This window comes from Equus asinus, chromosome 1 (genome assembly GCF_041296235.1).
Source record: "Equus asinus isolate D_3611 breed Donkey chromosome 1, EquAss-T2T_v2, whole genome shotgun sequence".
Lineage (NCBI taxonomy): Eukaryota > Metazoa > Chordata > Mammalia > Perissodactyla > Equidae > Equus > Equus asinus.
This window is the reverse complement of record NC_091790.1, coordinates 188,628,786-188,653,363: the sequence shown is the minus strand read 5'-3', so window position 1 is coordinate 188,653,363 and position 24,578 is coordinate 188,628,786. Positions and strand designations below refer to the sequence as shown.

General features: G+C 42.2%; 1 protein-coding gene across 19 annotated transcripts in view; it reads right to left on the bottom strand.

Moving 5' to 3' along the window:
- The window catches only part of CALD1 (caldesmon 1), a 183,293-nt gene that overhangs the window by 53,243 nt on the left and 105,472 nt on the right, over window positions 1-24,578 (bottom strand). For 3 of the 19 annotated variants that reach the window (XM_070513854.1, XM_044745077.2, XM_014839386.3), the window contains exon 1: window positions 16,125-16,411. The exons of the other annotated variants lie outside the window; for them this stretch is intronic. In XM_070513854.1, coding sequence (XP_070369955.1) covers window positions 16,125-16,177 — 53 coding nt within the window. In that variant the 5' untranslated portion in view covers window positions 16,178-16,411. Of the gene's footprint in view, window positions 1-16,124; window positions 16,412-24,578 lie in introns of those variants that run through there. 19 annotated transcript variants of the gene reach the window in all.

Sequence of the window (24,578 nt, the reverse complement as noted above, 5' to 3'; positions counted from 1 at the left end):
TACTTTGGAACCAAGTGCCCAATGGCCCTTTACAGATGTTGTATTATTTGGCCTCACAGAGGTCTCTGACACTATGGCCATATCTTCCTTTTTGAAATTCCCTGTCTACCATTTATTTTGTAGTTTCCTTTGTCTCTTTCATCGATTTCTTCCTTTCTTGACACACTAGCCCTGGGTAATTCCATCTACATTTACAATTTGTTCGTCAGTTTGATGATTTTCTAATTTACGTTAATTACTAGTTCAGGCTGCTCTCTCGAACTTCTAAATGACCTTTCTTCCTTGGTAATGAAATTTCCAGTAAAGAAGTTGAGAGTAATGAGTTATTCTGGACATCTGATTAATCCATGACTCTTCCAAAATTCAAAGCTTCTCCCCATCCTGGTACTGAACTCTCAGATCCTCTTGTTTTCAAATATGGATGGTTTAAAAAAATTTTTTTTAATTCCTCAGTAATATCATCCTATCCTTGCTACAGATAGCAATTTCACAATTTCAGGATGTAAAATTGGCTTAATATTAAAAGAAAAGTCAAATAAGGAAGCATTTATTAACTAAATTAAATATCAAAGGATGAATAACTTGCATGAGCACAGAGAAAACATTAAAAATATAACTTTATTATTTATAACTTTGAAATGGATACACTGTTTTTTTACTACTTGGGCAGAGTGTTTTAGTCCCTGCATTCAAGGGAAATAAAGTTTAAACAATACCCACGTATCTAGAAGTTGATTTTGGTTGAAAGCACAATTCTCTCCTGTTAGGTTTGAAACAACGGAACTGAACCTATCAACCTGGGAAGAAACCTGTCTAACTTGTTTCATACATATATTGTATTTTCTTTAATGGTTTCAAAATGTCAGAAAGAAAAAGAACCTGGCCCTACCATCCAGGGCTGGATGATACAATAGAGGATGCATTCAGAGCAGAGGTTCTCAGCGTTGGCTGCACATGAGAATCACCTCAGGGAGATTTTAAAACTCTCTCTGCCCAGCCTTTGCCCCACACCAATTAAATCAGACCCTCTGGGGATACGATCCAGGCATTAAAGCTCCCCAAGTGATTCCAGCCTGCAGCCAGACTGAGAAACCCTGATTGATAATGAGTGACTTAGGAATAGTTCGGGCCAGATGCAGTTATGTTAAGAGGTAGTGTGGAGTCATTCAGAAAGTAGAGTGGAGAGAGGAGTCAGGGGCAAGCATTTAGAAATCAGAGTGGAAATAGACAAGGCACTCATCCTTATGATCCTAAACACCAGGATTTTCTTTTTTTTTAATTGGGATATATCAATATTTATAAAGAGAAAATGGGTGTTACTTAATACTCTTGTTTCAGGCAGTTTTTAAAACTTATTAAACATTGGTTAAATACACCAAGTGGTACATCCCTTGCTCTCTTGATGACCAAATTTGACCAAGTCTGACAAATTTGACCTTCATTGGCTGGTGGCTGACCCCAGAAGGAGCAGGCCTGGCAACGGGGAGGATTCATCCTATAACCTCAACTTCCTTTCATGATGAAAACACCATATAGCCCCAAAGTCCTATCTTTTCCCCATCACGAATGATCTGTGTCAGCATGACATTCTTAAAGCCCAGCTAAGGATCTGTGAGGAAAAAATTCTTAAAGTCTGTTTTACAGAATTCAAACTGTGAAAAGAGAAAAAACTAGGTCGGGAGCCAGCCAAACCAGTGAGGTACCTGCCAAACCACACCTTATCCTCCTCAATCAGCAAAAATATCATCCACCGCCTGACTGCTCTTACCTCACCAATAGGAGCTCATTCATTCCCTTATTAGGACACTGGCAGTGGCAAGAGACACTGCTCATGTCTGAGGCCCAGGAGTGGCTCCCACAACATGTGCAGTTCATCAAAAATGAGAAGAGGGTAAAAGGCACCGAGGGAGGGGACTGGAAAAATTAAATCTGCACTGTATGGAGGAGAATCCATCTTGGTAGACCACAATTATGGTTTTGGATTAAAAAAAAATTTTTTTTAAAGGCCAAACCAAAAAAAACCACAATCCTAATATTTTTTAAAATACATTTTTTGGAATGGTGTTTTTAAAACTTAGAAATGCAGTCAAGAAAATTTTAAGTCGAATGCTTCCAGGGAGTTGAATATACGTGATCAGTGAGTACCTGGTCTTAACCTTCAAGAAGGGCTGGGCGTGGGTGGTCTTTCCCAGTTCTAGAGCACACACTTGGACATAGAGGTGTCACTTGCTTTTTTTTTTCTAACCTGGAGCAAAATAAAAGGCCTGACCCTCCTTCTGTCTTTCTTCAGGGCTCCTCTCCATGCTCTGACCCTCATCCTAGCTTACCACCTGCTTTCTTTTCTTGCCATGTACCATCATTCACACCAGGCTTTTTTCTATGATGTTGGAGTAGCTTCCAGGTCAAAATGAGATGTCTTCCTGCTGTGATCTGTGTCAACAGGGCTGTCCTCTTAATCCCAACCAGTTCAGTGGCTGAGCTCTTTTCAGAGTTGACTCATGAACTCAGATCCATCCAAGCCATAACGGATTACAATTCTAACTTTCTAGAACTTACAAAACACTTCCATCATGTATATGCTCTAATTTGATCTTTAGAATACCAGTGAGAGAGACACTGTTCTCATTCTTATTTCATAGTTGAGGAAATAGACTCATGGGAGCTGGGTGACTCGTATTCAGAGCCAGCACATCACTGTAATTTGGGGCTTTTCTGACTGGTACTCTCTTCCGTCTCAGAGATGTAATAGTATTGTTCTTCTGCTCACAGGAGGAGCTCTGAAGCCTACCAGAGAGAATTTAAGTCCTTAAGTTCCCCCAGGGACCTCTAAACAAAAGGTGTTTGAGCCCCTGGGAGACTGTAGGAGGCCCCAGGAATCATGTTCACGCTCTGGAGTTGAGCTGGTGCCAACAATTAGCTCTGCTAAATTTGACTCCTTGTGAAAGTTGTAGATGACATTTCTAAGGCTAAAAAGCCAAACACAACAGCCATTATCTACTTAAAACAGTAACACTGCTGACTAAAAAAAAGAGGAATCTAGTAGACCGACCAACCTTGACTTTGAATGAGTGAAGCAAATGAACAAACTGTTTAAAAAATGAGGAAGCTTATTAATACTGATGACTCCCATTTTTGCAGTACTTATTACGTGCCAGGCAGTGAACAGGATGCATCTCATCTAATCCTTACAATAGCATTGAATAGACGTGTTATTCCCATTTTACAGTCTAGATGAGCAAACCTGCCACAGAGAAGTCAAATCACTTGCCTAGGATTACACACTAGGATTTAGCTACCATCTAGCTGACCCCAAAGTGTGGGCCCTTGGCACTACCACAGCACAGCACATCCATTTCTTTCCAGGTCTCAGTTCTCTGACTTTGACAGGACAGGATTTAGAAGTTAAGAGACAGAGAGGTTCAAAATTATTTGAAGAGTTTATCTTCTTTTAAGTGGCATAAGAAAGTCATGTGATATTAGTAACAATGAAATGAGGAGTTGCTAGTTTTATGGAAGTCCAGGTCTCCCACTGGGGGAAGAGGTACACTCATTGCCTCTTTGTAGGGCCCTTAAAGCAGTATTTGGTCCCCTGGGCTGGTTTTTTAAGGCAAAGAGTCATGAAAGATCAAAGACCCCCCCGGTCCACTCCCCTCACCCTCTCTAGCCCTGCTCCACCAGGAGGAGAAGCTTGCTCATCAAGCAGGATCTGATGTCATATCACAAATGCTGCCAGATTCTCCCACTCAAAGACCAGAGGTTAGAGCTGTGAAAGCACAGGCAGCGAATAACATCCGTTCAGTGTTCAGCTGGAGAGAGAAGGGAGCCACCAGGAGCCAGCCTGGAGCCCGGAGCCAGTCACTGCACACACCCAGGCAGGGAGGAGGTGAGCCAGTGAATCAAGCTCTCTGGCCTCATCTTCCTCATCTGTAAAATGAAGCTGATGGTACTTAACTTGCAGCATTGTTGAAGGGTTGCACGAACTAATATTTGTCAAGCACGTAGAACAGTGTTTGGCACATAGTAAGTACTATTGAGTGTTAACCATTTTTATTATTATCATTATTGTTACCATCCTCCTCCTCATCATCATATGGGAAATAGTTCTGTGCTTACAGGTCTTGCAAAGTATGCTGCTGTTTGCAAGCATGAAGGGGAGAACGGGGCAGACAGATTTTTATAACTCAAGGATCTTAAACTCCTTTTCATTGAAAACATTAACACAAGAGAGATTGAAAAATGCAGAATAAATGTAGGGAGAAACTCTTATCTCCTGTTGGTATTTCCTTATTCCCCCTCTACCTTTTCTCTGTCTTTCTTTTTTGAGGAGTGGAGGAGGAGAATTATGGCTAAATGGAATGCCTTTTATCTCTCATTTTTTCTGTCCTCTTAATCCATGCCACTTCTTGCTAAAATGTAGATGGAAATTTCTCGTCAGACAGCTTTACCTTCCCATGCCAGAGGATGCACGTGTCCTAGTGGAAGAGCATAATCCCCTTTCTTGTTCTTCTTCGGGGCTGGCTTAACACCCACACTTGGTGGAGAATTGATGGTGCAGAGCTCTATGCTTGGAGGTTGGCTCTGACTCTCACTGGAATGGCTTTAGACAGATGGCCTGTCAGTGGAGGACCCAGATGTCCCCACTGTTCCAATAACTTTCAGCCAGCTGGCATTTTATTTGTACTCAAAAATTATCCCACTTATTGCTTATGAATTAAACTATGTACTGTCATGTTATTTTAAATCTTTCAGTACTTGTTATGAGTTGAATTGTTTCCTCTAAAGATGATATGTTGATGACCTAACCCCCAATACCTCAGAATGTAATCTTACTTGGAAACAAGGCCTTTACAGAGGTAACCAAGTTAAGATGAGGTCATCAGGGTGGGCCATCATCCAATATGATTGGTGTCCTTCTAAAAAGTGGGAAATATGGACACAGAAAAGGCACGCATGGAGGGTAGATTATGGGAAGAAACACAGAGAGAGAATGTCATGTGAAGGCAGAGGATTGGAGTGATGAATCTACACATCAAGGACCGCCAAAGATTGCCAGTAAACCATCACAAGCAGGGAGAGGGGCCTGGAACAGATTCTCCCTCACAGCCCTCAGAAGGAAACAACCCTGCCTGTTATTTGAAGTAACCTAGCATGTAGTACTTTTTTATGGCAGCCCTAGGAAATTAACGCAGTATCCAATCTAAGGATCAAATGGTTTGACTTTGTTAATAAAATTTTTCTACGATTTCTAGCATCTTCTCCTGTTTATTTAGGTGAGTTGTTCATTACATTGAATCAGCAGCACATCTGATTTATTAAGATGCCCTCTGTTGGGGGGCTGGCCTGGTGGCATAGTGGTTAAGTTTTCTTGCTCCGCTTCAGCGGCCCGGGGTTCACAGGTTCAGATCCCGGGCATGGACCTAGCACAGCTCATCAAGCCATGCTGTGGTGGCATCCCACATAAAATAGAGGAAGATTGGCAACAGATGTCAGCTCAGGGCCAATCTTCCTCACACACAGACACAAACACAAAAGATGTCTTCTGTTGTAAATTGTAAATTTATCCTCTCGTATGCTCAATTTTCACCTTTGCTGTGTTCCTTCTGCCTCTCTGGTATGGGGGAATCTTGGCTGGAGATTTACCTGTAGCTCTGAGGTGGGCTCAGAAAACTCCAGCCTTCTTGGGCTCCCAGGGGCAGCAGATGACACAGCCTCCATTGCCTGGGTGGAGAGGATTCTTTACGAGGTCTCTCTCCCAGCCTGCAAATCTTCAGATCCAGAAGAGACAGACTTGTAATACTTCCCTGGGTCAAGTTTAACGTTTAAGTAAGGTCAGAAATTTAAAAGTGTATACTAGGGAGGGAGAATAAATGGAAAATAAATCTTTCTCATGTTATTAACTCCTTATAGACCTGGGACGGTTCAATCTACAACTTCAAGCCTGTTTCCCTTGGGCTGAGTAGAGAGCATATGTACCACCCGGGTGCCCTTCACTCAGTGAGGTTAAAAGGAAAGCCCCCACCTATGCTGGGGGCCGAGGAGCTTTCTCTGTTTTGTCATCAGGAGGTGTTCACTGCTCGGCTAATATCAGAATACCATTCTTCACGTTAGGCCTCTCCAGGATGCGTAAGCTTTGTCCAAGTTGCGGAGACCTCAGCAAACTTTAAAATGTACAGCAGGTAAGGGCCAGGTTTGTTACATTTAATTCTAAGAAGTCTGTATACTCATATTATGGGTTGAAAGGTGTCCCCTCCAAATATATGTTTAAGTCCTAAGCCCCAGGACCTCAGGATGTGACTTTATTTGGAAATAAGGTCTTCACAGAAATAATCAAGTTGAGATGTGGTTGTTAGGGTGGGCCCTAAGCCAACATGACTGGTGTCCTTATAAATATAAATAGGGGAAATTTGGACACAGAGACAGACACACACAGAGGGAAGACGATGTGAAAAGAAACAGGGAGAATGTCACGGGGAGTCATGGAAGCTCTGGAGCTACGCTGCCACAAACCGAGGAACACCCGGGGCTGCCAGAATCTGGAAGGGGCCAGACAGGCTCCTCCCCCCGCAGGACGCAGAGGGGCGCCGCCCTGCGGACACCTTGACTTCAGGCTTCTAGCCTCTAGATCTGTGAGAGAATAAGTTCCTGTTGTTCTAAGCCGCGCAGTTTGTGGTACTTTGTCATGGCAGCCCTAGGAGATGAGCACAACTCGTCACAGTCACTCAAGCTTTTGTGATCACCCAGAAGCTACCTCAGATCCATCCCCAGGAACCAGTGCGTGCCAACAGTTATCGCTGTTAATCTCCCCCCCACACACACTCAGAAAGAGCGCTTGCTAAGTCCAGGCACCGTGCTAACCACTTTACATATATTTCCCTCTTTTTATAGATGAATAAACTGAGAAACTCAGCGAGATTAAGTAATTTGCTCAAGGGCACGCAGTTCAGAAAATGACGCCACTAGGATTTGAATCCAAGTTTACCCGGATTTCGAAGTCAATATTCTTAATTGATACTCTCCTCATCTGTCAAGATTGCTAAAGGCATCCAAACCTCTGGCAAACATCCCTACTTCTTGCTCCATCCCCCTTCACAGCAGATCTGGTTTAAGACAACTAGGAAAAATAGTGACTCTATATTTTGCCCCAAAAGTCCATTTTCAGCAAGTTTCTTTTCTTCTTCTTTTTTTTTTTTTTGAGGAAGATTAGCCCTGAGCTAACTGCTGCCAATCCTCCTCTTTTTGCTGAGGAAGACAGGCCCTGAGTTAACATCCATGCTCATCTTCCTCTACTTTATATGTGAGACGCTACCACAGCATGGCGTTGCCAAGCGGTACCATGTCCACACCCAGGATGGAACTGGCAAACCCCGGGTCACCAAAGCGGAATGTGCGAACTTAACTGCTGTGCCACCAGGCCAGCTCTCAGCAAGTTTCTTTTAGCTTTGGAGTTATCCAAAGTATAGCAATATGGGTTATCTTTTTTTTCTTTTTTTTGTGAGGAAGATTCACCCTGAGCTAATATCCGTTGCCAATCCTCCTCTTTTTCTTGTTTTTTTTTTTCTTCTTGAGGAAGATTAGCCCTGAGCTAACATCTGTGCCAGTCTTCCTCCACTTTGTACGTGGGATGCCTCCACAGCATGGCTGATAAGTGGAGTAGGTCCTCACCCAGGATCCAAATCCGTGATCCCCAGGCACCAGAGTGGAGTACGCTGAACTTTAACCACTCAGCCATGGGGCCGGCCCCTAGCATGTGTTATCATTTTTAAGTAGTAGTATCAATTTAAGTAGTAAATGGAACAACCAAGATCTGAGGTGAAACATTCCTCTGATTTTTCTAAAGCAGATGGATGTTTCAATGAATACATGTCAATCACAAACTGAATTGAGCCGCCTTTCCCCCCAGTATCATCTTTGTTGGCATAAGGTGTCAAGCCATCTCTCCTCTGGGGTCTTTAGGAGGGGGCATGCTCAGAGGGAGGGAACAGTAGGAAACGGAACATGGATAAAGCATCCATTGTGGTTTACACACTTTTATGTAGCTAGTTCTTTTAATTTTCACTAAACCTGCAAGGCAGATATTATACATTTTTTTTTTTTTTTACAGATGAAGAAATTTAGGCACAGTGAAATTAAGCAACGCACTCAGGGTCACACACTTGGTAATGAGTGGGGTCTAGACACAGACGTGGGAGTCAGGATATCTGGTTCTAGTTTCTTGAGTGTCCAGAATGTGCCCACGCAGTGCTGCAGAAGGAGGGTCAGGCCAATAGAAGGATGCTGAGACCCTTTCCCCGCTGCAGAAAGGCTACCTATGAGACGGCAGGGGTGAGGAATAGGTTCCTCTTTAAAGCCACTCCTTCTGCTCCAAAGGTTCGGTGCACCTAAACCCCACTGGGCCTCACTTACTCACTGAAAAGTTGTCTGGGGGCCAGCCGGGTGGCGCAGCGGTTAAGTGCACATGTTCCGCTTCAGCAGCCTCTGGGGTTCGCTGCTTCGCATCCCGGGTGCGGACATGGCACCGCTTGGCAAGCCATGCTGTGGTAGGCATCCCACATATAAAGTAGGGGAAAATGGGCACGGATGTTAGCTCAGGGCCAGTCTTCCTCAGCAAAAAGGGGAGGATTGGCAGCAGATGTTAGCTCAGGGCTAATCTTCCTCAAAAAAAAAAAAAAAGTTGTGTGAACACAGTCTTTCTCAATTCAATTCTTAGTCATATCAGAAAACTTATTAAATAGTTTTGGAAATTATCTACACAGAAGCTACAAGTGTCCTGAAGTCAGTTTAAAGCTAGGTTTAAAATATTGCTTAAATTTTATGTAATTTTCTCTGGAAACTATATAGGGTAGTTATGAGCTGTGGCCTTTGGGGGGGTGAGTATTGCCAATCTGTGTAAAGAATGTTTTCACTCTTTAAAGAGCAAAAGTGGGAAATTTATTTGCTTCTCTTTAGGGTGAATATAGTCCTATTTTATTTTAATTATTTTATTTTCTGTCTGTTATACACAAAGTGAAAGCTAGAGTGATTTGGAGAATCAAGTTCTAGAAAAGGTGAAGGTGGACATTCCTTGCAAGGATCAGTAAGCTGTCATGGAAAAGTAAAGCAAAGACACAGAATGCTAACATGGCAGGCAGAGCTAGCCTGTAAGAGGCAGATGTCTAGGGTGTTTAGGTCTTAAATAGGAATTTACCAGCATAGAAAATTCCAGACTAAAATAGCTGGCCCTAAATAGGAATGTCAGGACTCGAAGGAAGTGTTCTTTTCTTTTTTCTTTTCTTTTTTTTTTTTTTTTTTGGTGAAGAAGATTGTCCCTGAGTTAACATCCATGCCCATCTTCTTCTATTTTGTATATGGGACATTGACACAGCATGGCTTGATGAGCGGTGCGTTAAGTCTGTGCCTGGGATCCAAACCTGTGAACTCCAGGCCGCCAAAGCAGAGTGCATGAACTTAACCACTACACCACTGGGCCAGCCCTTGAAGGAAGTGTCCTAATCAATGTCTGTGTGAGATGAGGTTTACAATAAAGTTATAAAGTGAAAGATCTATGAGAAAAGTACCATATTTTCTCCATAAGTTTATTGTTTTAAAACCTTCTTCATAAAATGATCTCCTTTACTGGTTACTTTTGTTGAATGTCAGTTGGTTTTAATAAAAAGCAGTCTTACAAACAAGGAAATTAGTGTTTATAAATCCAGTGGGCTAGAGGAGATACTCTCAGGCCAAGCATACTCCTTCACAAATTAGCTCATGAGTTAAAAACCCACTGACCACCTAGTTGCTTCCGTGTTTTATAACCAGAAAAAGTCTTTATTTATTTATTATTTTTTTTTTAATTTTTTTTTTTTAAAGATTTTATTTTTTCCTTTTTCTCCCCAAAGCCCCCCCGGTACATAGTTGTATATTCTTCGTTGTGGGTCCTTCTAGTTGTGGTATGTGGGATGCCGCCTCAGCGTGGTTTGATGAGCAGTGTCATGTCCGCACCCAGGATTCGAACCAACGAAACACTGGGCCGCCTGCAGCGGAGCGCGCGAACTTAACCACTCAGCCACGGGGCCAGCCCCCCAGAAAAAGTCTTTAAGGGCAGAGGGGCAAGGTGATCTGGCTGAGCTTCTTAAACAGAGCCTAGTCCTAACATCACAAATACATGCCGCTCTGAGATGTCACTTAGGAAGTTGCACGTTACAGCCCATGCAAGGATCTGTCCCCAACTCTATAAAAGACAAATGGCCCCTCCAAGTTGTTGCTCTGACATTAAATTTTGATTGGGAAAAATAAGGCTATTTAACAATAACTTGCATCTGTCTTGTACCTAATATTTTCCTGTATACTTCAACTCACGTCATTACACTGGACAGACCCCGCAAGTTGCATGGAGCAGACACTAGCATCTCCATTTTACCACTGTGTTGCAGAAAGTGGAAGTGGCTTCCTGGAGATCACGGTGCTGATTACTGAAGGAGCTAGACCAGAATCAGACTCTCTGATTCCCATCCGAAAAGCCTCTCCTTAAACCCCCAGGCTCACTCTCAGTCTCCAGCTAGCAGAACATCCTGGGCTGCTTGAAAGGCAGGGACCAGGGGTACCAAGATTAGGTAATATGTTCAGTGATTTTCAAGCTGCAGTTTGCAGCTTCTTAAATCTATTTAGTAGGTCATGACCAGCATTTTTTAATGAAATTAAAAAGTACAGAAAGTATCACAGGGAAGGAAACTAAATCACTATCTCAAAGAGATAACTGTACTCCTATTCGTTGCAGTGTTATTTACAACAGACAAGGTAGGGAAAGAACCTAAGTGTCTGTCGATGGATGAATGGATAAAGAAAGTGTGATATATTATCAGCCTTAAAAAAGAAGGAAATCCTGCCATGTGCAACAACATGGATGAACCTAGAGGGCATTATGCTAAGTGAGATAAGCCAGAGAGAAAAACAATTCTCCTTCGTATCACTTATACGGGGAATTTTTTAAAAAGTCAAAATAGAATCATGGTTGCCAGGGGTTGGTGAGTGGGGGACATAGGGAAAGGCTGATAAAAGGGTACAAACTTTCAGTTAGAAGATGAATAAAGTCTGAGGATCTAATGTATAACATGGTAACTAGAGTTGAAAATACTGTATGGTATAACTGAAATTTGCTAAGAGAGTAGAATTTAAACACTCTCATCAAAAAAGAAAGAAAAAGAAAGATAAATATAGGTGGTGATGGATATGTTAATTAACTTGGTGCTGGGAATCTTTTCACAATGTATATCAAATCATCATATTGTACACTTTAATATATTACGATTTTGTTTGTCAATTATACCTCAATAAAACTGAAAAAAAAGAAAACTATAATGCAACTTAAAAAAAGAAAAAATTCAAAGACATTGTACATAACAAGAGTGAGCACTGGTTCACAAAATATTTGATTCAAATACATATATGTGTGTGTATGTGTTTATACATATGATACTGAGTCACAAATTTAAGTTTAAGTTAAAAGAAACTCGTATTTCTTTTAGAGGGTCAGAGGGAAAAAGAAAACAGGAAAAGCACTGATGTAAGTAATGCTGATCAGGTGGCTGCACTGCTCTGATGGCAGCCACAGCCTTAAATGGACCCGGGAATGTGTATATGCTGAGTGGTGGGTATAGGGGAGAACTCAAGAAAGATTCCTGTAGTGGGTGGGAGGTTAAAGGACCAGATCATCTTGAAGCCAGAGCCTGTGTTTTGTCTTTTTTCATGTTCTTAGTGCCTAGTCCAGCAGCACTAACTGGCACAGGAAACCCTCAATGAATATTTGTTGAATGAATATGTGGAAATGAGTGAAGTTTACAGATTTTTTTAAGGCTCCTCTTAAAAATTCAATTAGGCTTGGAAATGAATCCAGGCAGTCTTACATTTATTAAAAGCTTGTTTCCAAAACTTTAATTTGCAGATTGGTCTTTGGAACTTCAAACATCATTATACATGGCAGTTAGTATCTCAGGCCAGCCCACAACCGCGTTTTTAAAACCCAAGATGTATCTAAAGTTAGTACAGAGAACTGAAGCTGTGTTTCTATGGGGAAAACGCATCCTCACTGGTCCAGTTAGAAATGGCAGGAGCATATTAGCTTCCAGACAGCAGAGGAGCACCTCCCCATCCCTGCTTCCTCGTGCTGTGGCCAGACTGGCCTCAGCAAAGCCATTTTTGTTGGGCTGGGAGGGATGTGAGAAGCAGGATGAAGTGAGGTCTCCTTTCAAGGCTAGGAATAGGTCAAGGTAAGGAGGGAAAAAGATGACTGAGCAATGCAAACAGCATCAACAGGGAGGGAAAGAGGGGCCTGCAGCCACTAGGTACCCAACCAGTGGGATCGTGGCCAGGTGGCCAGGAGGACACATGGAGAAAGTCAAGACCACCTCCATAAGATTTGGTGTAGTCACCACTGCATGAGCGATTCAGCAATATCGTTTATAGAATGCCTAATACATGCACAATCACCTGTTTCTCTGCCATTCTTTTTTTATTTTTCATCCATAAACAGAAAGTAGTAATTTCACCTTTAACCAGAGTAGAGGTCTGGAAAAGTCAATCATTTAAAACCAATCTTTGAACCCAAAAGTCAGCAAAAATGGCTAGTTGGGTATAGAAACCAGCAGTCACAAAATATACATGCATCGTATATTGCACACGTACACTGCATTGTACATGGAATGTACACTGTTACACTGTAAGAGAGAAGGGTCCTCAGTGCCCCTCCACCCAGACTATTGACTTTTACTTTGAACAAAATTCTAATAAACAGGGTTTCCTGATATCCTTGGGCAGCTAGAGGTGGGTGCCCTAACATTAAGGAGAAGCGAAAAAAAAGACATAAATAAGAAAACGGAGGACATCACAAAATAAATGGACTCATTTGGGGATGGGAGTCCTATATGCCAAGATAACACTGTTTCATAGTGTGATTTATAAAACTATATTCATAATGACAATTCTCAGAAATTAAACAAAATATTTCAAGTGTATTGTAATATCTATTTTAAAGAAGGGAAAGAGAGAGTTTCCTTTAAATTTTGCTTTTTGTAAAAAAAAATTAAATTTAGCATGTTGGAAAACTTTAATGCTACATTCCCTAATAAGATAGGAAAAACTAGCCTCTCCTATACTTTTTCCAATTCTAAATATTTTTATGTGCCTTTCTTCTGTTATTTCTGCTGAATCTTACAAAATTATGTCAATCATTTATTTCTTTAACATGTTTTTAACTTAGTTTTCTCAGAAAACAGTGAGATAAACTGAATAATTTCCTATGTTTCTTTGATTCCATGGTTTTAAAACTTATATGCCCTTCCACATTTGTTACAAAATGTGACCCAAGAACAAAACTTTTTCATCCCCAGGATATATGAAAGCCTACCTCTTTGTGAGAAATATAACTCAATGGACTAAAGCATGAATATTTACAAGAAACATGAAATCTTGACTCAAGTAGACTTCATTAGAGCTTTGGGAAAATGAAAAAAGTAGTGGTGAAATATTAGATTGCAAGTGACAGAATCTTTCAATAATCTTACTAGGAACAAATTAAACAGCATCTTGAAATCTAAAGAACTGAACAGCCATTCACACCTGCCTCTGAAAATAACATGGCTCTGTGGAGGTCTCGGTATTCAGGAATTTTAATGCGCCTCATTACAAAACACTGCCAATCTTGCCCTGTAGGTGATGAAACTGAGATAAATGATCTGATGCAAATGCAAAGGAATTTAGAATTCATTTTGTTGGGCACCTGATCCAGCATTTACCTAACACTTCTTCCAAAGCAAAAGGTGCCGAGGCTTTGTGTGTTCAAATGATTCAAATGAAAAGCGGTTTATTGGTTTAGCCTATAATAGGACACTTAAAGAATATTATTTGAGCATCGGCACCGTGCTAGGAGCTGAAATTTCAAAGATTCAAAATAGTTCCTGCCCTCAACTGAATTACCATCTATTATGGGGAGGACAGGCGTGCTCACCACTAACTTTAGTATGAGGCTATTAATAGAAAGATGGACAAAGGTCATTATCGTGTAGAGAGAAGAGGAACCGAAGAAGGCTTGTGGAGGAAGGTAGCATTTGATTAGGGCCGTGAAGGACAGGAACAAAGTCAGAAGCAGACGGGGTAGAGCTTCTATCCCTACTACACTCTCCAGTCACATCCCATTGCTCATCCCCACCCCATTCCCATCCCCTCTTTACCCCACCCCACCCTACCTACTCCAAAACTTCCTTGGAATCTTAGGTCCTCATGGAACAGTTCAGAAACCACTGATCTTATTTAATACCTCCATTTTAGATGAGGAAACTGAGGCACATGGGGTGTTCCCTGGGTAGGGAATCAAACAAGCCAAGGAATGGAGGTGGCTTGTACCTGAGGAGTTTGGGGAACAGTGAGTGATCTGATTTGGCCGGAGCAGGAGGTCAAGTTGGGGAGCAATATTAAAGGCAGACTGTGGAGAACCTTGAATGCTATATTAAGGAGAGTGAGCTCTATTCTCAAAGGTAGGGGAGGAACAGGTTGGATCAGAGAGGGGAGAGAGACTGAGGCTGGGACCAGACGGTAGGCAATTACAATCGTCCAGGTGGGAGACAATAACTGTTGAAATTCAGGAAATGACAGAGTGAGTGGAGAAGAGTGAGAGAGACATGTAAAAAGTAAATTGATAGAAGCACAGGCATGATGGAGTGGGAAAAAACTCAGAACTAGGAGTTGAGAGAGAGACACACACACACACACACAGACTGGGCTCTTTTCCCAGCATTCCAGGCTCCGTTGTTGACCAGCTGTGTAACACTGAGCAAGCCCTTCACCACCATGTGCCTTAGTTTCCTCATCTGAAATAAAAGCATTAAACAAGTCAGTGGTTTCTGAGCTGTTCCATGGAGATCTAGGATTCCAAGGAAGTTTTAGTGGAGTGGGTAGGGTGGGGTGGGGATGAGAAGGGATGGGAGCGGGTAGGAGTGAGCTCTGGGGCACGATTGGGGAGTGTAGTAGGGATGAAGATCTCTAGATCCAAAACCACCTGTTTAACCAGAACATCACCTTTATGTAATAGAATTCCGTGTAACATTAAATTTGCTGGGAGAAAAAAAACAACAACTAGTTTGATAACCACCGGACTACACTGAGCTCTCACACACGTGCAATCACACCTACAGAAACTGGTTCTCCAAGAGATCTGCTAATATAGTGGATGTGGGTCTCATTTTTAGGACCTCATTGAGTTTCTCTGTTTATTTAATTAACTGTTGCACAAATGCTGGAACAACTGGAACAACAATTGTCATGCTGAATCAATGCCAGAACTCTCAAAAATGGGAAGGATTTACTGAAAGGCCATTTGGTGTTCTTACTCTTGCGTGGTACCTTTTCCCAAAATCCACCAAGTTTCCAAACCTCATAAATGCCAGCATGAAAAGGACCCTTGCCTGTGAGCACAAAGACCCTGGCTTTGCTACTGACTATTGTCTGGCTTTGGGTAAGTTGAGTTACCACTCTGGATTCTGTTCCCTTGTCTACAAAGTGAGAGCATCGCGGAAAACAATCCTAGAGGCCCCTTCTAGCTTTAACATTCCAGGATCTCATGATCCTAAACCTTGGAGCCTGTTATCTGAACAATTCCCTGATCAATAGCATGTGCTTTCAGTCTTGCTCTGTCACAGTCAGTGGTCAGTATATTAAGGGCTTTGGGCTGTTGACTTTAAGGATTGGGCAATGTGTGCTTTAGCCAAAATCCTGAGTCCTGCAAATGGATCATTCTGAGCAGAAGGCTCAGGTCTAAATTAACAGCAGATCTTGAGAAACACAATGCTTTGTGGATCGGTTATTTGGAAAAGAAAAACCCCATGCCTAGGTATAAAGCCCCGCAAATGGTCTACAAACCACCATAAAAATGCAAACGAGGAAAACCAATCAGAACCGCCACAAAGTATAGCCCAGAAAGTTTCCTCTGAAACTTACATACTCACTGCCTTCTTCTGCCTCCTGATTTCTCCTCTCTTCTCCCAATCCCACAATTTTTAAAAAAAGCAAAAAAAAACTTTTGTTTTTTTTTTCGCAACACCAATTCCTTTGTGGAAAAAAAAGAAAAGTTAAACAGAGGAGGCGAATTGAGCACTCACTGGGAGAGCGCGGCCAGGCTGCGTCTTCCCTGTGATCCGGATCCCCCGAGCATGTCCGCAGCTGGAAGGGACGGCGGGGCACTGGAGCTGCCGAGACCCTTGGCCGTCAGTGTGTGGGCTGGGCCCCCGGAGGTGCCATGTTATCAGCGGCTGAAATGCTGTGTGCAGGATGCTCCCGTGTTCTCCCTTTGTGTTAACACTTTGGTCTGTCCCTGTGACGAAAGTCTGGGCTTGTCCTCTGCCAAATCTACTCCTCCCCACCCTTTCCCTCGCATACGATCATCAGAGAGCTGATTGTTATTTTTTACTGTAATCTTTCTAATAGAGGCCCATCATGTTTAGATTGTAAAGGGCACAGATTGCTTGGAGATTTCCAGAATGTTATTACTGGGTAGTAGGGGCCAGGATCCCCGGTAACTTCCATGATAAAGACTTTATATGATTAATTACAAATAATTATTCCAAGGTAGAGAACTAGTCAAAGGAAAAGACTGATCCATGTGCTCAGCCTTTTGGAAAACAGTAGATCATGGTATCACTTGCATACACAGTCCAATTCTGAAGAGATCAGCGGAAATCAGCCCACTGAAAAGTTCATCCGGGTGCAGTTCTCAGGCCCTCGTGCTGAGCTCTGTTCTCAATTAGCCTTCGTGTAGGTGGCCTCCAAAGCAAACAGTTCCCACCGAGAAACTAAATCTGAGAAACTCCTCTTATCCCTTCTATCCAGGGAAAGACGCATAATATAAAAATGTAAACCAAAGGCACAGAGAAGCAGAGAGACAGCCCATCAGAGATCTGCAGGGTTATACAGGGTGTTTGGTGCTCAGGCTCCTTGGTGAAACGAGAGCAACAGCCTGCCTAGGAACATGTTTCAAGAGCGGGCCTGCTCTGCACCCATGGCGCTCTGGTGTGGTGATCTCATCAGCCAAACCCGGCAAGGGAGCCTGGTCAGCAACAGCTTGGAACGCAACCAAATTCCAGCCCTGAGGAGGGGGTGGGTGTTGATTCCATCTGGAGATGACACTCCGTCTCGGCTTGACAAGCAATGAACAGATTGGTGCTGCGGCACTGAGTTACCCATGGGACTAGATTTTTGTGAAACGAGTAGAACAATTCAGATCTCCTCAACATAAGGTTAAGATGGGTCTTTCGGTAATAGCAGGAAAAGCAATCAACTTCATACATTGAGATCCCCTTCATAGAATGAAAAACATCTTTGAGATCTACAGCTTCATGTCACCAACAAGGACATAGAAGCACAGAGCATTTAAATAGTTCACCTGTGCTGTGGAGCAGAACTTTTAACAACTACTCTTGGGCTCAACTTAAAGAAATTTAATTTAGTTAGATTCAATGTTCTCTTCACTTCAAGTAACTAGCAAATTTTGGTTGTTTTCCTGCTTAAGTGCTATGCTGTCATCAAAGTCATAGTTGATAGAGTAAAATCCTCTAATGAAATTGAAAGTTAATTATTCTATATATCATGACATATATACACATTTAAATATCTCTTTGATTATACATATTACCACTCAACATATATTAACTATTTGAAGTGTATGAAACACTCATAAAATAGAGATATGTCTGCTTTCACAGAAGAAGCTTTCATAAAACACTCACTGACTTGCCTTGAGTTTATTACTCCGGAGTTTAGATAAAAATGTGTACTGTGGCATTTTGCTATTCTCATTTCTACCAAGTTTTGCCCAATGAACTTTTTTCTCTTCAAAAAATTCAGTGGTTTGCTGTGGCAGGCAGAATAATGTTCCTCCCAAAGACATCCATGTCCTAATCCCCAGAATTTGTGAATATATTGCCTTATATGGCAAAAGGGACTTTGCAGATGTGATTACATTAGAGACATTGAGATGACGAGATTATCCTGGATTATCCAGATGTGCTCAATCTAATCACATGGGTCTTTAAAGTCGGGGAATTCTCTCCAGCTGTGGTCAGAGGGAGATATGACTAAAGAAGAATGGCCAGAGAGATGCCACGTTGCCGGAAGAACAAGGATGGAAGAAGGGAGCCAAGAGTCCCAGAAGGCGGCAGCCTCTAGAAGCTGGAAAGGCAAGGAAACAGATTCTCTCCCCTACAGCCTCCAGAAAGGATGCAGCCCTGCCCATACCTTAATTGTAGCCCAGGGAGGCCTGTGTTGGACTTCTCACCTCTAGAATGGTAAAGAATAAGTTTGTGCTGTTTTAAACCACCAAGTTTGTGGTTAGTTGTTACAGCAGCGATAGAAAACTAATGCATTTGCTGATGGGCCTCATTTGACCTTGGGAATACATTTTGCCTCCTGATTTCCCCCACCTCCCTCCACACTCTAATTCTGAAGTGGTAAGTATAGTTTTGGCATATTAGGAGTAAGCTCTTAAAGTGGAGTAGCCTGGAAAAAATTCTGCAGTTCCTCCAGGCCAGTCTAGTCTCTCTGTTGGTCTCGCTCTCTCATACACACACACACACACACACACACACACTCTCCCTCTCTGTCACAACACACACACACACACCCCTTACCCTCCGTGGAGGAGAGTAAGTATTTAGTAATCTTCCACTAATGTGCTGATCTTCATATACTAAAAGTATCCTAACGGTCAGCTGTATAAAATATACCCACCAAGTTATTATCCTAGCTATAGAGATAGGGAGAAGGAAATGATGCACACTCTTAGTTGGCCCCTGGTTATTAGTGGAATGTGTTTGGGAAGTGGCTGTTTGTCTTCGGTTTGTGATGGTAAAACTAACAGGTGTGATAAGTTGTGCTACCTAATAGGGTGCTGACATGACAAATGTGGAGACAGCAGTGAGTCTCGGACCTCGGTCAGACCCCAGTGGGGAACAGGAAGAGCACAAAGGCTAAGAAAAGGGGGACTGGCTGCATTTGAGAGGCAGGGAGATAAGTGAGGTGAGAGCAGGGCTGGGTAGGCAAAAGCTTCTAAGGAGCCCTGAGGTCTGGCTGGCTGGGGCTGGAGAGGCAAAGCAAGAGGAATTAGGAAGAACATACTAAAAGGTAATTTGTCAACAGTGTTCTGCTCCTGCAGAGACGGACAGGCATTTGCGCTTTCACTGTGTAGCACAGACGGTTACTCAGAGTCCATCTTCCAGAACTGGTGTCTCTGAGAACTGAATCAATGATCATTCATCGTTACCATGAACAGCAAACTGGGCCAGCCATCCTTTAGCAAAGTAGTAGGTGTCACACACACGACATTTCACTGGCTCTTTTACTTGGGGAAAAGAAAGAAGGGGCCACTCTTACAGCGTTCTTCATTTCTGGATACTTTGCTTAATTTTTCATCAAAGAGATTCTGGGCTGGGAAGGTTTGAAGGAGGTCAGTGCAATAGAAGGGAAGAGTTCCCACCACAGGGTAGTCCTTTATTAATAAAATATTTTTAAAAATAACTTCATGGGGATAGGAGACGGAACCACATGATCTACTCCAACCTTTATAGTCTACAATGGTTGTTTAAGAACAGCTTCTACCTTGGAGCAAACCCTTAGGGAAAAGAGAAGTACGTGAAAAGCGCCCTGTGTCCTGCCCTGAGGAACTTCAGACACACACACACACAGCCACTCACCTCCTACAGAAACTCAACTTAAACTCAGAGGAAATTGACTCGCTTGAGAGGCAATGATTCAAGTAATTTAAACGAGATTTTTAAAAAGAGTCTTGAAGAAAAGTTTTCCTATAAAGAAATGGATAGACACTACACGCTTAGAATGAGGCAAAAGATCGTGCCTAGATAGCCGCTCACAAAGGGGTGGATAGGAATGGAAGCGAAGGGGTTAACTACATATTTTCAGGCAGACCTCTTTCCTCTTTCCAATTGGTCCCTCCACCTCTGATGGCACCTCACTCCTCACCCATGGCACTGAACTTGTTCACTTAAACCATATTGTTTCATATAGTCCTATGATACTACTTTTTAATGGATCCTCTGAAGAAATCTTCTCATGAAATGCTCTTCCCTTTTTCCATCTCCCTTCTCAGAAACTACGGACTCCTCTTCTCTCCTTCCTCTGCTTCTACTTTCAGTAACATCTTTTCCTTGCCCTCTCCTTCCCCATCGTGTCTTTGCTAATGGCTTCATAGTGCCCATGTGTCTTCCTTTACGCATATGTGGCGGACTGGGTCGTGGGTGGAGAAATGCATGTACTGCTATGGAAAGTCATCATTTACCCCTCTGCCCAGTCTTCCAATGCAACTGTGTCCTTCACTAGAGTCCTTATGGCCTTTGCTGACACAATCCTCCAAACTATTCTTTGCCTGGTCTGTCTCTAGGCCTAGAACGTGTCTTGAATGGCTACGCTCTCATATCTCCCTTACAGTGATGGCATATAGTTTTGTCCCAGCATGTTCTCCCATCCCCTCTACTTAACACTGTTTGAATATTTACCACAAGCAACTCATGGATCTAAGCGCTGTGGGGGATCCAAAGATAAGAAAGTCATACCCAAAAGGAGATAAGATATGTATACACAAATTTTAAAACAAGATAGAAAGTAGAGCTTAAGTACTATACTTCAAAGGTGACATCCTGTGATCAAGGTCCCAGTGTTTAATCACTCTTCTGCTCACTGTATTCTGTTAGTGAACTAGACTTCCTGTTGCCGAAGCAGAAACCCACGTACCCCTGTTAGGGCCACAGGTATGAAGTCATCCTGTAGTCTCGTCGTTTCTAAGCTGGACACCAATGCCTATTTTCCATTCTTCTAATATCAGCCTAAAATATAACAACTTTTCAAGCGGGAAACCAAAATTGGACATAATGAAGGCTTGACCAAGGCTGAATGCGCCTGGATGAAGTCCCAGTGCTGCCTGCCACATTCCTGTTAACACCTCCTAACAGCATTTTCGCATCAATAATAGCATCTCTTACAGAGATCATTCATTCATTTTTGTGCTAAATCCAGGCATTTTTTTTTTCTTCTCTGGATTTGTTGCTTAGTCAGTCTCTCTCCAACATTTATCTGTAAAGCTATTTTTGTGGTCACTATCTGAGGGGTAGAACTTCATACTGTTTTCAGAGGCCATTTTTCAACTCTTTCAGGATACTCTGGATTATATTTTTCTTGTCTAAGGTCTTGGTAACGTAAATAGGAAGCTGAAAAACAAACTAACAACCTGATTTCAAAAGAGGAAAAAAAGATCTTTCGAAGTGCACCAACCTGAATTTCAACACCTAGGAAGTCTCATTAGCTGAGGCCACAGAGTTCAAGTTTCCAGATTATACCAATAGAGTGTTTCCATAGTTCTGTCTCCTCTTCCTGGGCTGTGAGCCCCTTGAGGAGGGGGATTGTGTGTTACTCCTGTTTTTGACCCTCCCCTCACCCCAGTTAGCACAGTGCTTGATGTAGAGTAGGCCTGTGTCACATGTGCTGCATAAATGAATTAGTGCACATCGCTTCACAAAGAGCAAAGAATGGCCTTGACCAAGTTAATTTACTTTTTTCTGTAATTGAGTCAAAATGAGAAGATAAGTGATGTGGATGGTGCCCTGGTCTCAAGTTTATTTGCATGGGGTTTGGGGAGTTGTTTGCTATTTTGTGTCTTGGAATTGGTCCCTTAGCCCAGCCCCATTGTCCCATACCTATGCCCCGAGGGAAGGTGGGCTGCAGAGAAGCTGAGTCTGTTTCCACAAGGTGTTTGCTGAGCACAGGCCAAGCTTTGGTGCCCAGGTGTCAAAGTAACAGAGCAGAGGAGAGGATCACTATCCCTATTTCTATACAGAGCACAGCATGGTTTCAGAATTCTGGAGGAGAGAAGAGAACGCGGGACCACTTTGCTACCTTGATCGGTTATATCACGAGGGCACGAGACAGCATCTTTGACACAGAGGCCGAGGGTCTCAGTGTAGGCCCCAAGAAAGTGGCAGTGGAGGGTCCCCTCATTGGCACAGGGGCCTGGCAGCAAGGCACCATGGGGGGTTGCGTATGGTGGTTGAGGGTACCATTCGTGAGTTTGAGTGAGACAGACTTCCAGCAACAATCAGAGGGGACTTTTTTATTAGCGGTGAGGTGGTAGTCCTGCATAAGCAGGTAGCATTAAGAATTCCATTATCAGTAACGTGATTCTATTGACACCCATAGGCAGATTCTGATTGAGGATACATGGGTAACAGCTATAAAGTTTCTGTACCTTTTTAACATTACGTTTTATTCTGAAATCTTTTAGACAAAGTAAAACAAATAAGGGAAACTATAATAAACATCTGTGTGCTCCTCATCTAGCTTAAAAATTCAACTTTCCAAGTCACTTGGTGCCCCTGTGTGCTCCCCTAGGACAGTGTTCTCTCCCTCGCCACGTGGAGGTAGCTATTATCCCAAATCTGTTTGTGTGCAATCCACTTTCTAGTGAGCTAACCCTTTGAACTGTTCTTCCCCACCTTCGTCCATTCCATACCCAGTTTCACCCCAGCGGGATGCCATCAGTGCCACCACAGTGTGTATTTGGTTCTAGGATGAAACATGATGGGGGTGTGGGAATGAGACGTCGTTTCCCTCTGTCTTGACACTTCTGTATTTTTCATGGTGAAGTGGGGGTTCCCTGATCATAAACTACCACTCAGTTAAAAGGAGGGCATTCTTTCTTTCCCAAGGCCAAACAGTGAGTCCCAGCTTTCCTTTTCTAATTCTTCCCCTTAAGTGTATCCTGACCTCTAGTTGTAATGCCATGGGCAATCTAACACATCTTCAATGCTCTCTAATATTTATCATAAAGGGGATTTTTATTCAGTGAAAAGATTACTGGCACTTGCTGCCATTTGCCTGATGTTTCCTGAAACTTTCTGCCTTTACCCAACAAAGCTATTCCTTCTCCTTTTGTCTAGAATGCCTTTGAAAATTCCTTTTGCTTCTCTGACTTCTAGTGATTCTTTAAGAACCAGTGTCTGGCACCACCTCTACGAAGTCTTCCTAGGTTTGACTTTATTTCTTTGTAATTTATCCTCTTAGGAGGAGAGATGAGAAAGTTTGCCTGTATTTAAGAAATAGCGACACTGTCATGTATGAGTCAGCCCCTCCTGCAAACTTGCTGGGAGGCTCCTCATTTCTGTTTAAACTCTTTTGCAATGATTATTTAGGTCTACTGTCTAAGCTCTTTTTAAAATCTGGGTTTTTTAACCAGCTGGACTATTTTCTTTTCCTGAAGAGAAAAGTTTCTAACTTAAAAGGATCATGCCTCCAACTCCCCTCTGCCCTCCAGCTTAAAACACGTCTTTAAAACAATAAAACAGCGCTAGGAAGTAGTAGGCTTCTAACGACAGTTTCTTGAATGAATGATTGCTGGTGCATGTCTATAAAACTCTGGCTCTGGTCTCAGTGAAAATAATCATACATACCTTACAATTCTAGGAAAGAAGTGTGTACATGAAGGATATTATTTCTATCCACGGGAAACTGAATCTAGGCCTGAGTGATTCACTTTAGAATATAGATTTATTGTACATAGATACAATTAAACTGTGAAGGAAATTAAGAAACTATCATGGATATAATTCTAATGCAGGAGAAAAGGTCAAATCTTCAAAGGAAGCATGTTAGTTCATAAGCCACAGAATTCTCAGTATCATTCTTGTTCAAAGTATATAAATATTTCCACAACCATAAATTTATTTTCTGGTGTCCACTTTATGCGTCTGGATATTAAATTTACACGTGGCTTTTATAGCTGGAATCAAATCCAGATTTTTTCCAGTGATACCATATAAGGTCTAAGAAAATCTTGATTTCTTTTTTGTGGGGTCAGACTTGGATTAAAACATATATTTGTTTCTATTGCTAGAGAAATAGTCCATTTGTGTTTTGCATATTTAGGATGTAGTGTTTATTATTTATATTATATAAATGACACTTTGCTAGGTACTGTCCTATTTTATAATTAACATGTCACAGGAATCAGTACATGATTATATCTGTCTATAGATAGAAATAGATAGATGGATATATAGAGTTTTATTTATTCATTGTTTTCATGTACATACCTTTTTTCACCAAATAAATTATAACCTTTTTGCTGGCAGGGATATTTTCTAACACCTGTTTTGCTCCTAATACAGCCTGGAATACTGTTAGGCCTACTGCAGATGATAAATACTTGTCATTTGCTCTCTGGGTTGAAGAAGGGCAACGATGGAGTAGAGATGCTGTACCAAGAAGGCCGGTTGGCTGGACCTCCAAGAGGCTTCCACAGAGTGGCCTTTTTTGGAGTATTCTTCATCGTACAGGATCTAGAAGCTCTGCTGCACCAGCAACCGGATCTTGGGAGTTCTCTAAGTTGAGAGGTCTCAGGGAGACTGACTGGGTCACAAAGTCATAAGAAACTATGTATATCAGAATGCCAATTAATGCCAACTAATTAAGACAGAATGGATGACCTCTCTCTTCAGTGCCTGGAGAACTCTCATTTCCCAACCAGGGCACCCCCATTCCCTAAGCCAGAATGTCGG